The sequence below is a fragment of the Heterodontus francisci genome, chromosome 6 (assembly GCF_036365525.1).
Source record: "Heterodontus francisci isolate sHetFra1 chromosome 6, sHetFra1.hap1, whole genome shotgun sequence".
NCBI lineage: Eukaryota > Metazoa > Chordata > Chondrichthyes > Heterodontiformes > Heterodontidae > Heterodontus > Heterodontus francisci.
Window position 1 is genome coordinate 2,408,853 of NC_090376.1, and position 21,630 is coordinate 2,430,482.

The 21,630-nt window shown below is 47.2% G+C and overlaps 1 protein-coding gene across 1 annotated transcript in view; it reads left to right on the plus strand.

Moving 5' to 3' along the window:
* ilk (integrin-linked kinase) overlaps positions 1–21,630 on the plus strand; it is an 82,929-nt gene that overhangs the window by 47,508 nt on the left and 13,791 nt on the right. Inside the window, exons 11-12 of the mRNA XM_068032958.1 lie at positions 1,228–1,349; positions 10,521–10,620. Of these exons, the coding sequence (XP_067889059.1) occupies positions 1,228–1,349; positions 10,521–10,620 (222 nt within the window). The remainder of the gene's footprint in view (positions 1–1,227; positions 1,350–10,520; positions 10,621–21,630) is intronic.

A 21,630-nucleotide genomic window follows, 5' to 3' on the forward strand; every position in this document is an offset into this window, starting at 1 on the left:
CTCGGACAGTGCAGCGCTCCCTCAGTACTGACCCTCGGACAGTGCAGCGCTCCCTCAGTACTGACCCTCGGACAGTGCAGCGCTCCCTCAGTACTGACCCTCGGACAGTGCAGCGCTCCCTCAGTACTGACCCTCGGACAGTGCAGCGCTCCCTCAGTACTGACCCTCGGACAGTGCAGCGCTCCCTCAGTACTGACCCTCGGACAGTGCAGCGCTCCCTCAGTACTGACCCTCGGACAGTGCAGCGCTCCCTCAGTACTGACCCTCGGACAGTGCAGCGCTCCCTCAGTACTGACCCTCGGACAGTGCAGCGCTCCCTCAGTACTGACCCTCGGACAGTGCAGCGCTCCCTCAGTACTGACCCTCGGACAGTGCAGCGCTCCCTCAGTACTGACCCTCGGACAGTGCAGCGCTCCCTCAGTACTGACCCTCGGACAGTGCAGCGCTCCCTCAGTACTGACCCTCGGACAGTGCAGCGCTCCCTCAGTACTGACCCTCGGACAGTGCAGCGCTCCCTCAGTACTGACCCTCGGACAGTGCAGCGCTCCCTCAGTACTGACCCTCGGACAGTGCAGCGCTCCCTCAGTACTGACCCTCGGACAGTGCAGCGCTCCCTCAGTACTGACCCTCGGACGGTGCAGCGCTCCCTCAGTACTGACCCTCGGACGGTGCAGCGCTCCCTCAGTACTGACCCTCGGACGGTGCAGCGCTCCCTCAGTACTGACCTCGGACAGTGCAGCGCTCCCTCAGTACTGACCCTCCGACAGTGCAGCATTAAGAATTGCCCTTAATTTTGTGCTTCAGTCTCTGAAGTGGGATTTGAACCCACAGCCTTCTGACTCATAAATCAGCCTGCTGTCTGCTGAGCCACTGTTAACATCCTGGAAAAGGTAGAAGCTCGACTGTGAACCCCCCCCCTCCCCCCACAACTCCCCAACCATTCAGGACATCCGTCAGCAGGAGTTGTTCGCCTGGACCCTGAGGTTGACCCTACGTTGCGGTAGCAGGATGAGGCTTAGAGTGTTCCTGTGTATAGCGTTTGAGAGATCCCGGGATCGCACTGGCAGGATGGGACTGTGACAGAAACTTGTTTCAGCATGATCGAGGCTCAATCACCCTGAGGGCAACCTGACATTGTCCGCTCGCTAGACTGGTGTCGCGCTGCTACTTAGGGCAAACTCGGGAATTAATAGCTGTCTCCTGAACTTTCTACTCTCACCTTTTCAGATTTTGTGGTGGACCAGACCCAGGCGGTGAAGTTTGCTTTGGATATTGCCCGGGGGTTGGCGTTTCTACACACCCTTGAGCCCCTCATCCCCAGACATTACGTCAATAGCAAGAGCATCATGGTGAGCTGTTTGCATCTTGATTCTCTCAAAAACTGATCTCACGCAGCTTTAGGTCAGCCAGCCTTAAACCAGCGTACAGGTGCAGGAATGAGAGGCGTTGTGACGTTGAGTGGGCAAGTATTGAGAATTGAACAGAAAGCAGAGAACAAAGAACAAAGAAAATTACAGCACAGGAACAGGCCCTTCGGCCCTCCAAGCCTGCGCCGATCCAGATCCTCTATCTAAACATGTCACCTATTTTCTTAGGGTCTGTATCTCTTTGCTTCCTGCCCATTCATGTATCTGTCTAGATACATCTTAAAAGACGCCATCGTGCCCGCATCTACCACCTCCGCTGGCAACGCGTTCCAGGCACCCACCACCCTCTGCGTAAAGAACTTTCCACGCATATCCCCCCTAAACTTTTCCCCTCTCACTTTGAACTCGTGACCCCTAGTAATTGAATCCCCCACTCTGGGGTAAAAGCTTCTTGCTATCCACCCTGTCCATACCTCTCATGATTTTGTATACCTCAATCAGGTCCCCCCTCAACCTCCGTCTTTCTAATGAAAATAATCCTAATCTACTCAACCTCTCTTCATAGCTAGCGCCCTCCATACCAGGCAACATCCTGGTGAACCTTCTCTGCACCCTCTCCAAAGCATCTACATCCTTTTGGTAATGTGGCGACCAGAACTGCACGCAGTATTCCAGATGTGGCCGGACCAAAGTCTTATACAACTGTAACATGACCTGCCAACTCTTGTACTCAATACCCCGTCAGATGAAGGAAAGCATGCCGTATGCCTTCTTGACCACTCTATTGACCTGCGTTGCCACCTTCAGGGAACAATGGACCTGAACACCCAAGTCTCTCTGTACATCAATTTTCCCCAGGACTTTTCCATTTACTGTATAATTCACTCTTGAATTGGATCTTCCAAAATGCATCACCTCGCATTTGCCCTGATTTTTTTTTTTTAGAATTAGAATATTACAGCGCAGTACAGGCCCTTCGGCCCTCGATGTTGCGCCGATCATCTGACCTACACTATTCCATTTACATCCATATGTCTATCCAATGACCACTTAAATGCCCTTAAAGTTGGCGAGTCTACTACTGTTGCAGGCAGGGCGTTCCACGCCCCTACTACTCTCTGCGTAAAGAAACTACCTCTGACATCTGTCCTATATCTTTCACCCCTCAACTTAAAGCTATGTCCCCTCGTGTTTGCCATCCTCATCCGAGGAAAAAGACTCTCACTATCCACCCTATCTAACCCTCTGATTATCTTGTATGTCTCTATTAAGTCACCTCTCCTCCTCCTTCTCTCTAACGAAAACAACCCCAAGTCCCTCAGCCTTTCCTCGTAAGACCTTCCTTCCATACCAGGCAACATCCTAGTAAATCTCCTCTGCACCCTTTCCAAAGCTTCGACATCCTTCCTATAATGCGGTGACCAGAACTGCACGCAATACTCCAGGTGCGGCCTCACCAGAGTTTTGTACAGCTGCATCATGACCCCGTGGCTCTGAAACTCGATCCCCCTACTAATAAAGGCTAACACACCATATGCCTTCTTAACAGCCCTATTAACCTGGGTAGCAACTTTCAGGGATTTATGTACCTGGATACCAAGATCTCTCTGCTCATCTACACTACCAAGAATCTTCCCATTAGCCCAGTACTCTGCATTGCTGTTACTCCTTCCAAAGTGAATCACCTCACACTCCTCCGCATTAAACTCCATTTGCCATCTCTCAGCCCAGCTCTGCAGCCTATCTATGTCCCTCTGTACCCTACAACACCCTTCGACACTATCCACAACTCCACCGACCTTCGTGTCATCCGCAAATTTACTAACCCACCCTTCTACACCCTCATCCAGGTCGTTTATAAAAATGACAAACAGCAGTGGCCCCAAAACAGAACCTTGCGGTACACCACTAGTAACTAAACTCCAGGATGAACATTTGCCATCAACCACCACCCTCTGTCTTCTTTCAGCTAGCCAATTTCTGATCCAAAGCTCTAAATCACCTTCAACCCCATACTTGCGTATTTTCTGCAATAGCCTACCGTGGGGAACCTTATCAAACGCCTTACTGAAATCCATATACACCACATCCACGGCTTTACCCTCATCCACCTGTTTGGTCACCTTCTCGAAAAACTCAATAAGGTTTGTGAGGCACGACCTACCTTTCACAAAACCGTGCTGACTATCGCAAATGAACTTATTCTTTTCAAGATGATTATAAATCCTGTCTCTTATAACCTTTTCCAACATTTTACCCACAACCGAAGTAAGGCTCACAGGTCTATAATTACCAGGGCTGTCTCTACTCCCCTTCTTGAACAAGGGGACAACATTTGCTATCCTCCAGTCCTCCGGCACTACTCCTGTCGACAATGACGACTTAAAGATCAACAACAACGGCTCTGCAATCTCCTCCCTGGCTTCCCAGAGAATCCTAGGATAAATCCCATCTGGCCCAGGGGACTTATCTATTTTCACTCTTTCCAAAATTGCTAACACCTCCTCCTTGTGAATCTCAATCCCATCTAGCCTAGTAGGCTGTATCTCAGTAATCTCCTCGGCAACATTTTCTTTCTCTACTGTAAATACTGACGAAAAATATTCATTTAACGCTTCCCCTATCTCCTCTGATTCCGCACACAACTTCCCACTACTATCCTTGATTGGCCCTGTTCTAACTCTTATCATTCGTTTATTCCTGATATACCTATAGAAAGCCTTAGGGTTTTCTTTGATCCTATCCGCCAATGACTTCTCGTGTCCTCTCCTTGCTCTTCTTAGCCCTCCCTTTAGATCCTTCCTGGCTAGCTTGTAACTCTCAAGCGCCCTAACTGAGCCTTCACGTCTCATCCTAACATAAGCCGCCCTCTTCCTCTTGACAAGCGCTTCAACTTCTTGAGTAAACCACGGCTCCCTTGCTCGACAACTTCCTCCCTGCCTGACAGGTACATACTTATCAAGGACACGCATTAGCTGCTCCTTGAATAAGCTCCACATTTCGTTTGTGCCCATCCCCTGCAGTTTCCTTCCCCATCCTACACATCCTAAATCTTGCCTAATCGCGTCATAATTTCCTTTCCCCCAGCTATAATTCTTGCCCTGCGGTATATACCTGTCCCTGCCCATCGCTAAGGTAAACCTAACCGAATTGTGATCACTATCGCCAAAGTGCTCACCTACATCTAAATCAAACACCTGGCCGGGTTCATTACCCAGTACCAAATCCAATGTGGCATCGCCCCTGGTTGGCCTGTCCACATACTGTGTCAGAAAACCCTCCTGCACACACTGGACAAAAACAGACCCATCTAAAGTACTCGAACTATAGTATTTCCAGTCAATATTTGGAAAGTTAAAGTCCCCCATAACCACTACCCTGTTACTCTCGCTCCTGTCGAGAATCATCTTCGCTATCCTTTCCTCGACATCTCTGGAACTATTCGGAGGTCTATAGAAAACTCCCAACAGGGTGACCTCTCCTCTCCTGTTTCTAACCTCGGCCCAGACTACCTCAGTAGACGAGTCCTCAAACGTCCTTTCTGCCGCTGTAATACTTTCCTTGATTAACAATGCCACACCCCCCCCTCTTTTACCCTCTTCTCTGTTCTTTCTGAAACATCTAAATCCCGGAACCTGCAACATCCATTCCTGCCCCTGCTCTACCCATGTCTCCGAAATGGCCACAACATCAGGATCCCAGGTACCAACCCATGCTGCAAGCTCACCCACCTTATTCCGGATGCTCCTGGCGTTGAAGTAGACACACTTTAAACCAAGTTCTTGCTTGCCAGTGCCCTCTTGCGTCCCTGTAACCTTATCCCCTACCTCACTACTCTCAACAGCCTGTACACTGGCACTGCAATTTAGGTTCCCATTCCCCTGCTGATTTAGTTTAAACCCCCCCAAAGAGCACTAACAAATCTCCCCCCCAGGATATTGGTACCCCTCTGGTTCAGGTGAAGACCATCCTGTTTGTAGGGGTCCCACCTACCCCAGAAAGAGCCCCAATTATCCAGGAAACCAAAACCCTCCCTCCTACACCATCCCTGCAGCCACGTGTTCAACTCCTCTCTCTCCCTATTCCTCTCTTCGCTAGCACGTGGCACAGGCAACAACCCAGAGATAACAACTCTGGTTGTTCTCGCTCTAAGCTTCCACCCTAGCTCCCTGAATTTCTGCCTTAAATCCCCATCTCTCTTCCTACCTATGTCGTTGGTGCCTATGTGGATTGAACTCCATCTGCCATTTCTCTGCCCAACTCTCCAATCTATCTATATTCTGCTGTATTCTCTGACAGTCCCCTTCACTATCTGCTGCTCCACCAATCTTAGTGTCGTCTGCAAACTTGCTAATCAGACCACCTATACTTTCCTCCAAATCATTTATGTATATCACAAACAACAGTGGTCCCAGCACGGATCCCTGTGGAACACCACTGGTCACACGTCTCCATTTTGAGAAACTCCCTTCCACTGCTACTCTCTGTCTCCTGTTGCCCAGCCAGTTCTTTATCCATCTAGCTAGTACACCCTGGACCCCATGCGACTTCACTTTCTCCATCAGCCTACCATGGGGAACCTTATCAAACGCCTTACTGAAGTCCATGTATATGACATCTACAGCCCTTCCCTCATCAATCAACTTTGTCACTTCCTCAAAGAATTCTATTAAGTTGGTAAGACATGACCTTCCCTGCACAAAACCATGTTGTCTATCACTGATAAGCCCATTTTCTTCCAAATGGGAATAGATCCATTCCCTCAGTATCTTCTCCAGCAGCTTCCCTACCACTGACGTCAGGCTCACCGGTCGATAATTACCTGGATTTTCCCTGCTACCCTTCTTAAACAAGGGGACAACATTAGCAATTCTCCAGTCCTCCGGGACCTCACCCGTGTTTAAGGATGCTGCAAAGATATCTGTTAAGGCCCCAGCTATTTCCTCTCTCGCTTCCCTCAGTAACCTGGGATAGATCCCATCCGGACCTGGGGACTTGTCCACCTTAATGCCTTTTAGAATACCCAACACTTCCTCCCTCCTTATGCCGACTTGACCTAGAGTAATCAAACATCTGTCCCTAACCTCAACATCCGTCATGTCCCTCTCCTCGGTGAATACCGATGCAAAGTAGGAATAAATGGGTCATTCCCAGGTTGGCATGCTGTGACCAGTGAGGTGCCACAAGGATCAGTGCTTGGGCCCCCAGATATTCACAATCTATATAAATGATTTGGATGTGGAGACCAATTGTATTATTTCCAAGTTTGAAGATGACACAAAGCTAGGTGGAAGTGTGAGTTGTGAGGAGGATGCTAAGAGGCTTCAAGGGGATTTAGACAGACTAAGTGAGTGGGAAAGATGGCAAATGGAATATAATGTGGAAAAATATGAAGTGATCCGCTTGGTAGGAAAAACAAATGCAGAGTATTTCTTAAATGATGAGAGATTGGGAAGTGTTGATGTCCAAAGGGACCTGGGTGTCCTTGTTCATAAGTCACTCAAAGCTAGCATGCAGGTGCAGCAAGCAATTAAGAAGGAAAATGGTATGTTGGCCTTCGTTGCAAGAGGATTTGAGTACAGGAGTAAAGATGTCTTACTGCGTTTGTATGGAGCCTTGGTGAGACCACACCTGGAGTGTTGTGTACAGTTTTAGTCTCCTTACCTAAGGAAGGATATACTTGCCATCGAGGGAGTGTAACGGAGGTTCACCAGACTGATCCCTGAGATGGCGGGATTGTCCTATGTGGAAAGATTGAGGAGACTGGGCCTTTATTCTCCAGAGTTTAGAAGGATAAAGAGGGATCTCATTGAAACGTACAAAATGTTTACAGGGCTCGATAGGGTTGATGCAGGAAGGATGTTGCCCCTGGCTGGGGAGGCTAGAACCAGGGGACACAGTTTCAGAATGAGGGGCAGGCCATTTAGGACAGAGATGAGGAGGAATTTCTTCACTCAGAGGGTGGTGAATCTTTGGAATTCTCTACCCCAGAGGGCTGTAGAGGTTCAGTCATTGAGTATGTTCAAGACTGAGATCTATAGATTTCTACACATTGACGATATCAAGGGATAGGGAATAGTACGGGAAAATGGCTTTGAGGTAGAAGAGAAGCCATGATCTAATTGCATGGCGGAGCAGGCTGGAGGGGCTGAATGGCCTATCCTGCTCCTATTTCCTATGTTGTTGGGGTGGCTAGTGGGGTATTAAACAGAAACTGGGATGAGGAATGCAGACAATCACTGTTGTAATTTTAAACAGAATTTCCTGATCTTTGCCAGCAACAAATGGCCAGAGCTTCCCTCGGGTCAGAGCGCAAACTCAATCAGGATTCCTTCTCCTAGTACCCACGTGGTGAGTCCTGCTGGAAAGTACTCAGGTTGGGTGAGGGGCAAATCAATGTCAGTTGTACTGTCCCCAGTGATAGAATGGCGAGGTGCCAGAAGATTGCAGAGATTGGACTATATCCAGCAAAAACTGGGGTTCCATTGGAGCATTGGGGTGATTGTTGGATACAGGTCCCCGTAAAGATGTCCCCAAGAGCATTTCCCGTAAAGCAGTACCTACAGAGGGGTCTTTCCTATAAATAAAGCCCCACGGTTGGGCTTTCCCCAGAACGATCCCTGGACTCCCAAGGGTTAAATTATGAGGTGAGATCGCACAAACTAGGGTTGTATTCTCTGCAACTTAGAAGGTTAAGGGGTGATTTGCTTGAAGTTTTCAAGATATTAAGGAGAAACAGGGTAGATAGAGAGAAACTATTTCCACTGGAGTCTAGGACTCGGAGGCATAGTCTAACAATTAAAGCCAGACTTTATAGGAATGAAATTAGGAAACACTTCTTCATGCAAAGGGTGGTATAAGTTTGGAACTCTTCTGCAAATGGCAATTGATGCTAGATCAATTCTGAATACTGGTGAGAGTCGTGGTTCATCTGGGGAGTTCAGCCAGAGTCAAGTCCATGGCACCACTGGTGGCTGAGCTCTAGTGGGGCTGGAGGAAGATTGGGTAAGCAATCGTGATAGAGGATTCCATAGTTAGGGAAACAGACAGGCGTAGCTGCGACTACAGACGTGAATCCAGGATGGTATGTTGCCTCCTTGGTGCCAGGGTCAAGGATATCACTGAGTGACTGCAGAGCACCCTGAGGGGGCAGGATGAACAGCCGGAGCTAGTGGTCCACATTGGAAGCAATGACTAGGTGGAAAGAGAAATAAGGTCCTGCAGGCAGATTTTAAGGAGCTCGGAAGGGAGAAGACTAGCATACAGGACCTCAATAGTATGATTACTCCCGGCAATATGCACTAATGATATAGAAATAGGAGGGTAGTCCAGGCGAATATGTGACTGAAGAGATGGTGTAGGAGGGAAGGCTTTTGATTCTTGGGACATCTAGTTCTGGTAGAGGTGGGATCTGTACAGGCCGGATGGGTTGCACCTCAACAGGGATGGGTCCAATGTCCTTGCAGGGCAGTTTGCTAGTGCTATTGGGAAGGATTTGAACTTAAACGGCAGGGGATGGGAACCGGGATGTAACCTTAGAAAAGAAAAATGAAGCGCACAAAGAATTGGGAGAGACAGAGCACTAGAGTAAGAAATAATAAGGTATTGGGTGGGTTCAGAGTAAAAGGGAATGCAGTAAGGTCAAGAGTCATAGAGCGATACAGCACTGAAACAGGCCCTTCGACCCACCGAGTCTCTGCTGACCATCAACCACCCATTCATACTAATCCTACATTAACCACATATTTCCTACCACATCCCCACGTTCGCTCAATTCTCCTACCACCTACCTACACTAGGGCAAGTTACAATGGCCAATTTACTTAACGACCTGCAAGTCTTTGGCTGTGGGAGGAAACTGGAGCACCCGGCGGAAACCCACGCGGTCACAGGGAGAACTTGCAAACTCCGCACAGGCAGGACCCAGAACTGAACCCGGGTCTCTGGAGCTGTGAGGCTGCGGTGCTAACCACTGTGCCGCCCTAAGGTCTAAGTTAGGTTTACAGTGCATATGTGTGAATGTGCGGGGCATGGAAAATAAGGTTGATGCACTGCAGGCACAGATGGGAACATGATGTTGTGGCGATAAGAGACCTGGCTCAAAAAAAGGGCAGAACTGGGTACTAGATATTCCTGGATACAAGTTTTCAGGAAATATAGGGAAGGAAAGAAAGGAGGAGAGATGAAGGATGATTAAGGATGATATTACAGTGCTGGAGAGAGAGGATGTCTGAGAGTGGTCAAGGACAGAATCTGTTTGGTTTGAGCAAATGAACAATCGCGGTACCATTACCCAACTTGGGTGTATTCTGTAGGCCACCAACTAGTGGAAAAGAAGTAGAAGAACAAATTTGCAAGGAAATTACAGAGTGCAAAAACCATAGAGAAGTCATAATGGTGGGTTTTAATTATCCTAATTTAGTTTGGGATAGTAATAGTGCAAAGGGTAGAGATGGGGAAGAGTTTCTGAAGTGTGTTCAGAAGAATTTTCTAGATCAGTATGTTTCCAGTCCAACGAGGAAGGAGGCATTGCTGGTTCTGGGGAATGAGGTGGATCAAGTGACAGTAGGGGAACATTTAGGGAACAGTGTTCAAAGCATCATAAGGTTTAGCTTCACTATGGAAACAAGGGACAAGGAGTAATCCAGAGTAAAAGTATGGGTGGTTGGGCGAAGCTGGGCTGTTCTCCTTAGAGAAGAGAAGGTTGAGAGGAGATTTGATACAGGCGTTCAAAATCATGAGGGGGCTGGACGGAGTAGATAGAGAGAAACTGTTACCATTGGTGGATAGGTTGAGAACTAGGGGACACTGAGTTATTCTTATAGCGTGCCAGCATGGATGGGACAGGCTGAATGGCCTCCTGTGCTATAACCATTTTATGACTCTGATCCTACTTGTTAATTTTAATTCTGTAATTGAAAGATTTTTGCTTTCCAAAGGTATTAAGGGATATAGGGCAAAGATGGGTTCATGAATTAGGTCGCAGATCAGCCGTGATCTCATTGAATGGTGGGAGGGCATAAATGGCCTCCTGCTATTCCTATGTTCCTGGATTAGCCCCACATTGACCCTGAAACTAGAACAGGAATCTTTTCTCCCGCTGCGTGTCTCAACTCGGCCCCCTTTATCATTTTTTTGTTTTGCGTTGGGCAGATTGACGAGGACATGACAGCTCGGATCAGCATGGCCGACGTCAAGTTTTCCTTCCAGTGTCCGGGGAGAATGTACGCTCCAGCCTGGGTCGCTCCTGAAGGTGAAGTATTTCACTCGTCTCTTTACCACCAATACTGAACAGTAGAGATAACGATGAAGCACTGGCTTCCTGTCACCCGTGTCAACATCAATATGCGCTGGAGCAGAAACATTCACAGTCCTGCAGACAGATATCCTGACTGAGTGTCAGATATCTGGATTAGATTCTCACTCTCCGATATCCGGTTTAGACACACATTTCCAAATGTCCAGATTCGACTCCCTCGCTTTCCGATAACCGGATTCGACTCTCATGCTTTCCGATAACCGGATTCGACTCTCATGCTTTCCGATAACCGGATTCGACTCTCATGCTTTCCGATAACCGGATTCGACTCTCATGCTTTCCGATAACCGGATTCGACTCTCATGCTTTCCGATAACCGGATTCGACTCTCATGCTTTCCGATAACCGGATTCGACTCTCATGCTTTCCGATATCCGGATTAGACTCTCATGCTTTCCGATATCCGGATTAGACTCACTCACTGTTTGATGTCCGAATCAGACTCGCTCACTGTCTGATATCCGGATTAGACACCCTCACTGATTGATGCCCGGATTAGACACTCTCACTGATTGATGCCCGGATTAGACACTCTTGCTGTCAGATATCTGGATTAGACACCCTCACTGATTGATGCCCGGATTAGACACCCTCACTGATTGATGCCCGGATTAGACACCCTCACTGATTGATGCCCGGATTAGACACTCTCACTGATTGATGCCCGGATTAGACACCCTCACTGATTGATGCCCGGATTAGACACCCTCACTGATTGATGCCCGGATTAGACACCCTCACTGATTGATGCCCGGATTAGACACCCTCACTGATTGATGCCCGGATTAGACACTCTCACTGATTGATGCCCGGATTAGACACTCTCACTGATTGATGCCCGGATTAGACACTCTCACTGATTGATGCCCGGATTAGACACTCTCACTGATTGATGCCCGGATTAGACACTCTCACTGATTGATGCCCGGATTAGACACTCTCACTGATTGATGCCCGGATTAGACACTCTTGCTGTCAGATATCTGGATTAGACACCCTCACTGATTGATGCCCGGATTAGACACTCTCACTGATTGATGCCCGGATTAGACACTCTTGCTGTCAGATATCTGGATTAGACACCCTCACTGATTGATGCCCGGATTAGACACTCTTGCTGTCAGATATCTGGATTAGACACCCTCACTGATTGATGCCCGGATTAGACACTCTTGCTGTCAGATATCTGGATTAGACACCCTCACTGATTGATGCCCGGATTAGACACTCTTGCTGTCAGATATCTGGATTAGACACCCTCACTGATTGATGCCCGGATTAGACACTCTTGCTGTCAGATATCTGGATTAGACACTCTCACTGATTGATGCCCGGATTAGACACTCTTGCTGTCAGATATCTGGATTAGACACTCTCACTGATTGATGCCCGGATTAGACACTCTTGCTGTCAGATATCTGGATTAGACACCCTCACTGATTGATGCCCGGATTAGACACTCTTGCTGTCAGATATCTGGATTAGACACCCTCACTGATTGATGCCCGGATTAGACACTCTCACTGATTGATGCCCGGATTAGACACTCTTGCTGTCAGATATCTGGATTAGACACCCTCACTGATTGATGCTCGGATTAGACACTCTCACTGATTGATGCCCGGATTAGACACTCTTGCTGTCAGATATCTGGATTAGACACCCTCACTGATTGATGCCCGGATTAGACACTCTTGCTGTCAGATATCTGGATTAGACACCCTCACTGATTGATGCTCGGATTAGACACTCTCACTGATTGATGCCCGGATTAGACACTCTTGCTGTCAGATATCTGGATTAGACACTCTCACTGATTGATGCCCGGATTAGACACTCTCACTGATTGATGCCCGGATTAGACACTCTCACTGATTGATGCCCGGATTAGACACTCTCACTGATTGATGCCCGGATTAGACACTCTCACTGATTGATGCCCGGATTAGACACTCTCACTGATTGATGCCCGGATTAGACACTCTTGCTGTCAGATATCTGGATTAGACACCCTCACTGATTGATGCCCGGATTAGACACTCTTGCTGTCAGATATCTGGATTAGACACCCTCACTGATTGATGCCCGGATTAGACACTCTTGCTGTCAGATATCTGGATTAGACACCCTCACTGATTGATGCCCGGATTAGACACTCTTGCTGTCAGATATCTGGATTAGACACCCTCACTGATTGATGCCCGGATTAGACACTCTTGCTGTCAGATATCCAGATCAGACATTCTCACTGTCCGATATCTGGATTAGACACACTTAACGTCCGGATTCCGGATCAGGCACTCTCGCTTTCCCATATCCGGATTAGACACTCTCGCTTTCCCATATCCGGATTAGACACTCTCGCTTTCCCATATCCGGATTAGACACTCTCGCTTTCCCATATCCGGATTAGACACTCTCGCTTTCCCATATCCGGATTAGACACTCTCGCTTTCCCATATCCGGATTAGACACTCTCGCTTTCCAATATCCGTATTAGACACACTCACTGTCCGATATCCGTATTAGACACACTCACTGTCCGATATCCGGATTAGACACACTCACTGTCCGATATCCGGATTAGACACACTCACTGTCCGATATCCGGATTACGCACTCTTGCTTTCAGATATCTGAATTGGACTCTCCCACTGTAAAATATCCGGATTAGACACTCTCACTGTCCGATATCCGGATTAGACACTCTCACTGTCCGATATCCGGATTAGACACTCTCACTGTCCGATATCCGGATTAGACTCTCCCATTGTAAAATATCTGGATTAGACACACGGATATCGTACAGTGAGGGTGTCTAATCTGGATAATTGGCCATGTGAACCGCATGGAAGATGGCAGGATCCCCAAAGACACATTGTACAGCGAGCTCGCCACTGGTATCAGACCCATCGGCGGTCCATGTCTCCGCTTTAAAGACGTCTGCAAACACGGCATGAAATCCTGTGACATTGATCACAAGTCGTGGGAGTCAGTTGCCAGCGTTCGCCAGAGCTGGCGGGCAGCCATAAAGACAGGGCTAAAGTGAGGCGAGTCGAAGAGACTTAGCAGTTGGCAGGAAAAAAGACACAAGGGAAGAGCCAACTGTGTAACAGCCCCGACAATCAAATTTTTCTGCAGCACCTGTGGAAGAGTCTGTCACTCTAGAATTGGCCTTTATAGCCACTCCAGGCGCTGCTCAACACACCACTGACCACCTCCAGGCGCTTATCCATTGTCTCTCGAGATAAGGAGGCCAAAGAAGGACTGAAACAGGCCCTTCGGCGCACCGAGTCTGTGCCGACCAACAACCACTAATTTATACTAACCCTACAGTAATCCCGTATTCCCTACCGCCTACCTACATTCGGGGCAATTTACAACGGCCAATTTACCTAACACCTGCAAGTCTTTGGCTGTGGGAGGAAACCGGAGCACCCGGCCAAAACCCACGCGGTCACAGGGAGAACTTGCAAACTCCACACAGGCAGTACCCAGAATCGAACCTGGATCCCTGGAGCTGTGAGGCTGCGTGCGAACTACTGCGCCGCCGTCTAATCCAGATATTTTACAGTGGGAGAGTCTAATCCGGATATCGGACAGTGAGAGTGTTTAATCCGGATATCGGACAGTGAGTGTGTCTAATATCCGGATTAACCACTCTTTGTCCGATATCCGAGTTAGACACACTCACTGTCAGATATCCGGATTACGCACTCTCGCTTTCCGATATCCGGATTAGACTCTCTCACTGTCCGATATCCGGATTAAACACTCACTGTCAGATATCAGGATTACGCACTCTCACTTTCCGATATCCAGATTACACACTCTCGCTTTCCGATATCTGGTTTAGACACTCACACTGCCAGATATCCGGATTAGACACACTCGCTTTCCGATATCCGGATTGCGCACTCTCGCTTTCCGATATCCGGATTAAACACTCTCACTGTCCGATATCCGGATTAGACTCTCTCACTGTCCGATATCCGGATTACGCACTCTCGCTTTCCGATATCCGGATTACACACTCTCACTTTCCGATATCTGGATTAGACACTCTCACTGCCAGATATCCAGATTAGACACTCTCGCTTTCCGATATCCGGATTAGACTCTCTCACTGTCCGATATCCAGATTAAACACTCTCACTGTCAGATATCCGGATTACGCACTCTCGCTTTCCGATATCCGGATTAAACACTCTCACTGTCCTATATCCGGATTAGACTCTCTCACTGTCCGATATCCGGATTACGCACTCTCGCTTTCCGATATCTGGATTAGACACTCACACTGCCAGATATCCGGATCAAACACTCTTGCTGTCCGATATCCGGATTAGACACTCTCACTGTCCGATATCCAGATTAAACACTCTCACTGTCAGATATCCGGATTACGCACTCTCGCTTTCCGATATCCGGATTAAACACTCTCACTGTCAGATATCCGGATTACGCACTCTCGCTTTCCGATATCCGGATTAAACACTCTCACTGTCAGATATCCGGATTACGCACTCTCGCTTTCCGATATCCGGATTAAACACTCTCACTGTCCGATATCCGGATTAAACACTCTCACTGTCCGATATCCGGATTGAACTCTCTCACTGTCCGATATCCGGATTAGACTCTCTCACTGTCCGATATCCGGATTACGCACTCTCGCTTTCCGATATCTGGATTGCCACTCTCACTGTCCGATATCCAGATTAAACACTCTCACTGTCCGATATCCGGATTACGCACTCTCGCTTTCCGATATCTGGATTAGACACTCTCACTGTCCGATATCCGGATTACGCACTCTCGCTTTCCGATATCTGGATTAGACACTCTCACTGTCCGATATCCAGATTAAACACTCTCACTGTCAGATATCCGGATTACGCACTCTCGCTTTCCGATATCCGGATTAAACACTCTCACTGTCCGATATCCAGATTAGACTCTCTCACTGTCCGATATCTGGATTAGACACTCACACTGTCCGATATCCAGATTAAACACTCTCACTGTCAGATATCCGGATTACGCACTCTCGCTTTCCGATATCTGGATTAGACACTCTCACTGTCCGATATCCAGATTAGACTCTCTCACTGTCCGATATCCGGATTACGCACTCTCGCTTTCCGATATCCGGATTAAACACTCTCACTGTCCGATATCCAGATTAGACTCTCTCACTGTCCGATATCTGGATTAGACACTCACACTGTCCGATATCCAGATTAAACACTCTCACTGTCAGATATCCGGATTACGCACTCTCGCTTTCCGATATCTGGATTAAACACTCTCACTGTCCGATATCCAGATTAGACTCTCTCACTGTCCGATATCTGGATTAGACACTCACACTGTCCGATATCCAGATTAAACACTCTCACTGTCAGATATCCGGATTACGCACTCTCGCTTTCCGATATCTGGATTAGACACTCTCACTGTCCGATATCCAGATTAGACTCTCTCACTGTCCGATATCTGGATTAGACTCTCTCACTGTCAGATATCCGGATTAGACACTCTCACTGTCCGATATCCAGATTAAACACTCTCACTGTCAGATATCCGGATTAGACACTCTCGCTGTCCGATATCCGGATTAAACACTCTCACTGTCCGATATCCGGATTACGCACTCTCGCTTTCCGATATCTGGATTAGACACTCACACTGCCAGATATCCGGATTAAACACTCTCACTGTCCGATATCCGGATTAGACTCTCTTACTGTCCGATATCCGGATTAGACTCTCTTACTGTCCGATATCCGGATTAGACACACTCACTGTCAGATATCCGGATTAGACTCTCTTACTGTCCGATATCCGGATTAGACTCTCTTACTGTCCGATATCCGGATTAGATACACTCACTGTCCGATATCCGGATTAGACTCTCTTACTGTCCGATATCCGGATTAGATACACTCACTGTCCGATATCCGGATTAGACTCTCTTACTGTCCGATATCCGGATTAGATACACTCACTGTCAGATATCCGGATTAAACACTCTCACTGTCCGATATCCGGATTAGACTCTCTTACTGTCCGATATCCGGATTAGACTCTCTTACTGTCCGATATCCGGATTAGATACACTCACTGTCCGATATCCGGATTAAACACTCTCACTGTCCGATATCCGGATTAGACTCTCTTACTGTCCGATATCCGGATTAGACTCTCTTACTGTCCGATATCCGGATTAGACTCTCTTACTGTCCGATATCCGGATTAGACTCTCTTACTGTCCGATATCCGGATTAGATACACTCACTGTCCGATATCCGGATTAAACACTCTCACTGTCCGATATCCGGATTAGACTCTCTTACTGTCCGATATCCGGATTAGACTCTCTTACTGTCCGCTATCCGGATTAGACACACTCACTGTCAGATATCCAGATTAAACACTCTCACTGTCAGATATCCGGATTAGACTCTCTCACTGTCAGATATCCGGATTAGACTCTCTTACTGTCCGATATACGGATTAGACACTCTCACTGTCAGATATCCGGATTAGACTCTCTTACTGTCCGATATCCGGATTAGACACACTCACTGTCAGATATCCGGATTAGACTCTCTTACTGTCCGATATCCGGATTAGACACTCTCACTGTCAGATATCCGGATTAGACACACTCACTGTCAGATATCCGGATTAGACTCTCTTACTGTCCGATATCCGGATTAGACACACTCACTGTCAGATATCCGGATTAGACTCTCTTACTGTCCGATATCCGGATTAGACACACTCACTGTCAGATATCCGGATTAGACTCTCTTACTGTCCGATATCCGGATTAGACACACTCACTGTCAGATATCCGGATTAAACACTCTCACTGTCCGATATCCAGATTAAACACTCTCACTGTCCGATATCCGGATTAAACACTCTCACTGTCCGATATCCAGATTAAACACTCTCACTGTCAGATATCCGGATTAGACTCTCTTACTGTCAGATATCCGGATTAGACTCTCTTACTGTCCGATATCCGGATTAGACTCTCTTACTGTCCGATATCCGGATTAGACACACTCACTGTCAGATATCCGGATTAAACACTCTCACTGTCCGATATCCAGATTAAACACTCTCACTGTCAGATATCCGGATTAGACTCTCTTACTGTCCGATATCCGGATTAGATACACTCACTATCCGATATCCGGATTAGACTCTCTTACTGTCCGATATCCGGATTAGACTCTCTTACTGTCCGATATCCGGATTAGACTCTCTTACTGTCCGATATCCGGATTAAACACTCTCACTGTCCGATATCCGGATTAGACTCTCTTACTGTCCGATATCCGGATTAGATACACTCACTATCCGATATCCGGATTAGACTCTCTTACTGTCCGATATCCGGATTAGACACACTCACTATCCGATATCCGGATTAGACTCTCTTACTGTCCGATATCCGGATTAGACACACTCACTGTCCGATATCCAGATTAAACACTCTCACTGTCAGATATCCGGATTAAACACTCTCACTATCCGATATCCGGATTAGACTCTCTTACTGTCCGATATCCGGATTAGACACACTCACTATCCGATATCCGGATTAAACACTCTCACTGTCCGATATCCGGATTAGACTCTCTCGCTGTCCGATATCCGGATTAGACACACTCACTGTCAGATATCCGGATTAAACACTCTCACTGTCCGATATCCGGATTAGACTCTCTTACTGTCCGATATCCGGATTAGACACTCTCACTGTCAGATATCCGGATTAAACACTCTCACTGTCCGATATCCGGATTAGACTCTCTTACTGTCCGATATCCGGATTAGACACTCTCACTGTCCGATATCCAGATTAAACACTCTCACTGTCAGATATCCGGATTACGCACTCTCGCTTTCCGATATCCAGATTAGACTCTCTCACTGTCCGATATCCAGATTAAACACTCTCACTGTCAGATATCCGGATTACGCACTATCGCTTTCCGATATCCGGATTAAACACACTCACTGTCCGATATCCGGATTAGACTCTCTCACTGTCCGATATCCGGATTACGCACTCTCGCTTTCCGATATCCGGATTAAACACACTCACTGTCCGATATCCGGATTAGACTCTCTCACTGTCCGATATCCGGATTACGCACTCTCACTGTCCGATATCCGGATTACGCACTCTCACTGTCCGATATCCAGATTAAACACTCTCACTGTCAGATATCCGGATTAGACACTCTCACTGTCAGATATCCGGATTACGCACTCTCACTGTCCGATATCCAGATTAAACACTCTCACTGTCAGATATCCGGATTAGACACTCTCACTGTCCGATATCCGGATTAAACACTCTCACTGTCCGATATCCGGATTACGCACTCTCACTGTCCGATATCCGGATTAAACACTCTCACTGTCCGATATCCGGATTACGCACTCTCGCTTTCCGATATCTGGATTAGACACTCACACTGCCAGATATCCGGATTAAACACTCTCACTGTCCGATATCCGGATTAGACTCTCTTACTGTCCGATATCCGGATTAGACTCTCTTACTGTCCGATATCCGGATTAGACTCTCTTACTGTCCGATATCCGGATTAGACACACTCACTGTCAGATATCCGGATTAGACTCTCTTACTGTCCGATATCCGGATTAGACTCTCTTACTGTCCGATATCCGGATTAGACTCTCTTACTGTCCGATATCCGGATTAGACTCTCTTACTGTCAGATATCCGGATTAGACTCTCTTACTGTCCGATATCCGGATTAGATACACTCACTGTCCGATATCCGGATTAGATACACTCACTGTCCGATATCCGGATTAGACTCTCTTACTGTCCGATATCCGGATTAGATACACTCACTGTCCGATATCCGGATTAGATACACTCACTGTCAGATATCCGGATTAAACACTCTCACTGTCCGATATCCGGATTAGACTCTCTTACTGTCCGATATCCGGATTAGACTCTCTTACTGTCCGATATCCGGATTAGATACACTCACTGTCCGATATCCGGATTAAACACTCTCACTGTCCGATATCCGGATTAGACTCTCTTACTGTCCGATATCCGGATTAGACTCTCTTACTGTCCGATATCCGGATTAGACTCTCTTACTGTCCGATATCCGGAATAGATACACTCACTGTCCGATATCCGGATTAGATACACTCACTGTCCGATATCCGGATTAGATACACTCACTGTCCGATATCCGGATTAGACTCTCTTACTGTCCGATATCCGGATTAGATACACTCACTGTCCGATATCCGGATTAGATACACTCACTGTCAGATATCCGGATTAAACACTCTCACTGTCCGATATCCGGATTAGACTCTCTTACTGTCCGATATCCGGATTAGACTCTCTTACTGTCCGATATCCGGATTAGATACACTCACTGTCCGATATCCGGATTAAACACTCTCACTGTCCGATATCCGGATTAGACTCTCTTACTGTCCGATATCCGGATTAGACTCTCTTACTGTCCGATATCCGGATTAGACTCTCTTACTGTCCGATATCCGGATTAGACTCTCTTACTGTCCGATATCCGGATTAGACTCTCTCACTGTCCGATATCCGGATTAAACACTCTCACTGTCCGATATCCGGATTAGACTCTCTTACTGTCCGATATCCGGATTAGACTCTCTTACTGTCCGCTATCCGGATTAGACACACTCACTGTCAGATATCCAGATTAAACACTCTCACTGTCAGATATCCGGATTAGACTCTCTCACTGTCAGATATCCGGATTAGACTCTCTTACTGTCCGATATACGGATTAGACACTCTCACTGTCAGATATCCGGATTAGACTCTCTTACTGTCCGATATCCGGATTAGACACACTCACTGTCAGATATCCGGATTAGACTCTCTTACTGTCCGATATCCGGATTAGACACTCTCACTGTCAGATATCCGGATTAGACACACTCACTGTCAGATATCCGGATTAGACTCTCTTACTGTCCGATATCCGGATTAGACACACTCACTGTCAGATATCCGGATTAGACTCTCTTACTGTCCGATATCCGGATTAGACACACTCACTGTCAGATATCCGGATTAGACACTCTCACTGTCAGATATCCGGATTAGACACACTCACTGTCAGATATCCGGATTAGACTCTCTTACTGTCCGATATCCGGATTAGACACACTCACTGTCAGATATCCGGATTAGACACACTCACTGTCAGATATCCGGATTAGACTCTCTTACTGTCCGATATCCGGATTAGACACACTCACTGTCAGATATCCGGATTAGACTCTCTTACTGTCCGATATCCGGATTAGACACACTCACTGTCAGATATCCGGATTAGACTCTCTCACTGTCAGATATCCGGATTAGACACTCTCACTGTCAGATATCCGGATTAGACACTCTCACTGTCAGATATCCGGATTAGACTCTCTTACTGTCCGATATCCGGATTAGACACACTCACTGTCAGATATCCGGATTAGACTCTCTTACTGTCCGATATCCGGATTAGACACACTCACTGTCAGATATCCGGATTAAACACTCTCACTGTCCGATATCCAGATTAAACACTCTCACTGTCCGATATCCGGATTAAACACTCTCACTGTCCGATATCCAGATTAAACACTCTCACTGTCAGATATCCGGATTAGACTCTCTTACTGTCAGATATCCGGATTAGACTCTCTTACTGTCCGATATCCGGATTAGACTCTCTTACTGTCCGATATCCGGATTAGACACACTCACTGTCAGATATCCGGATTAAACACTCTCACTGTCCGATATCCAGATTAAACACTCTCACTGTCAGATATCCGGATTAGACTCTCTTACTGTCCGATATCCGGATTAGATACACTCACTAT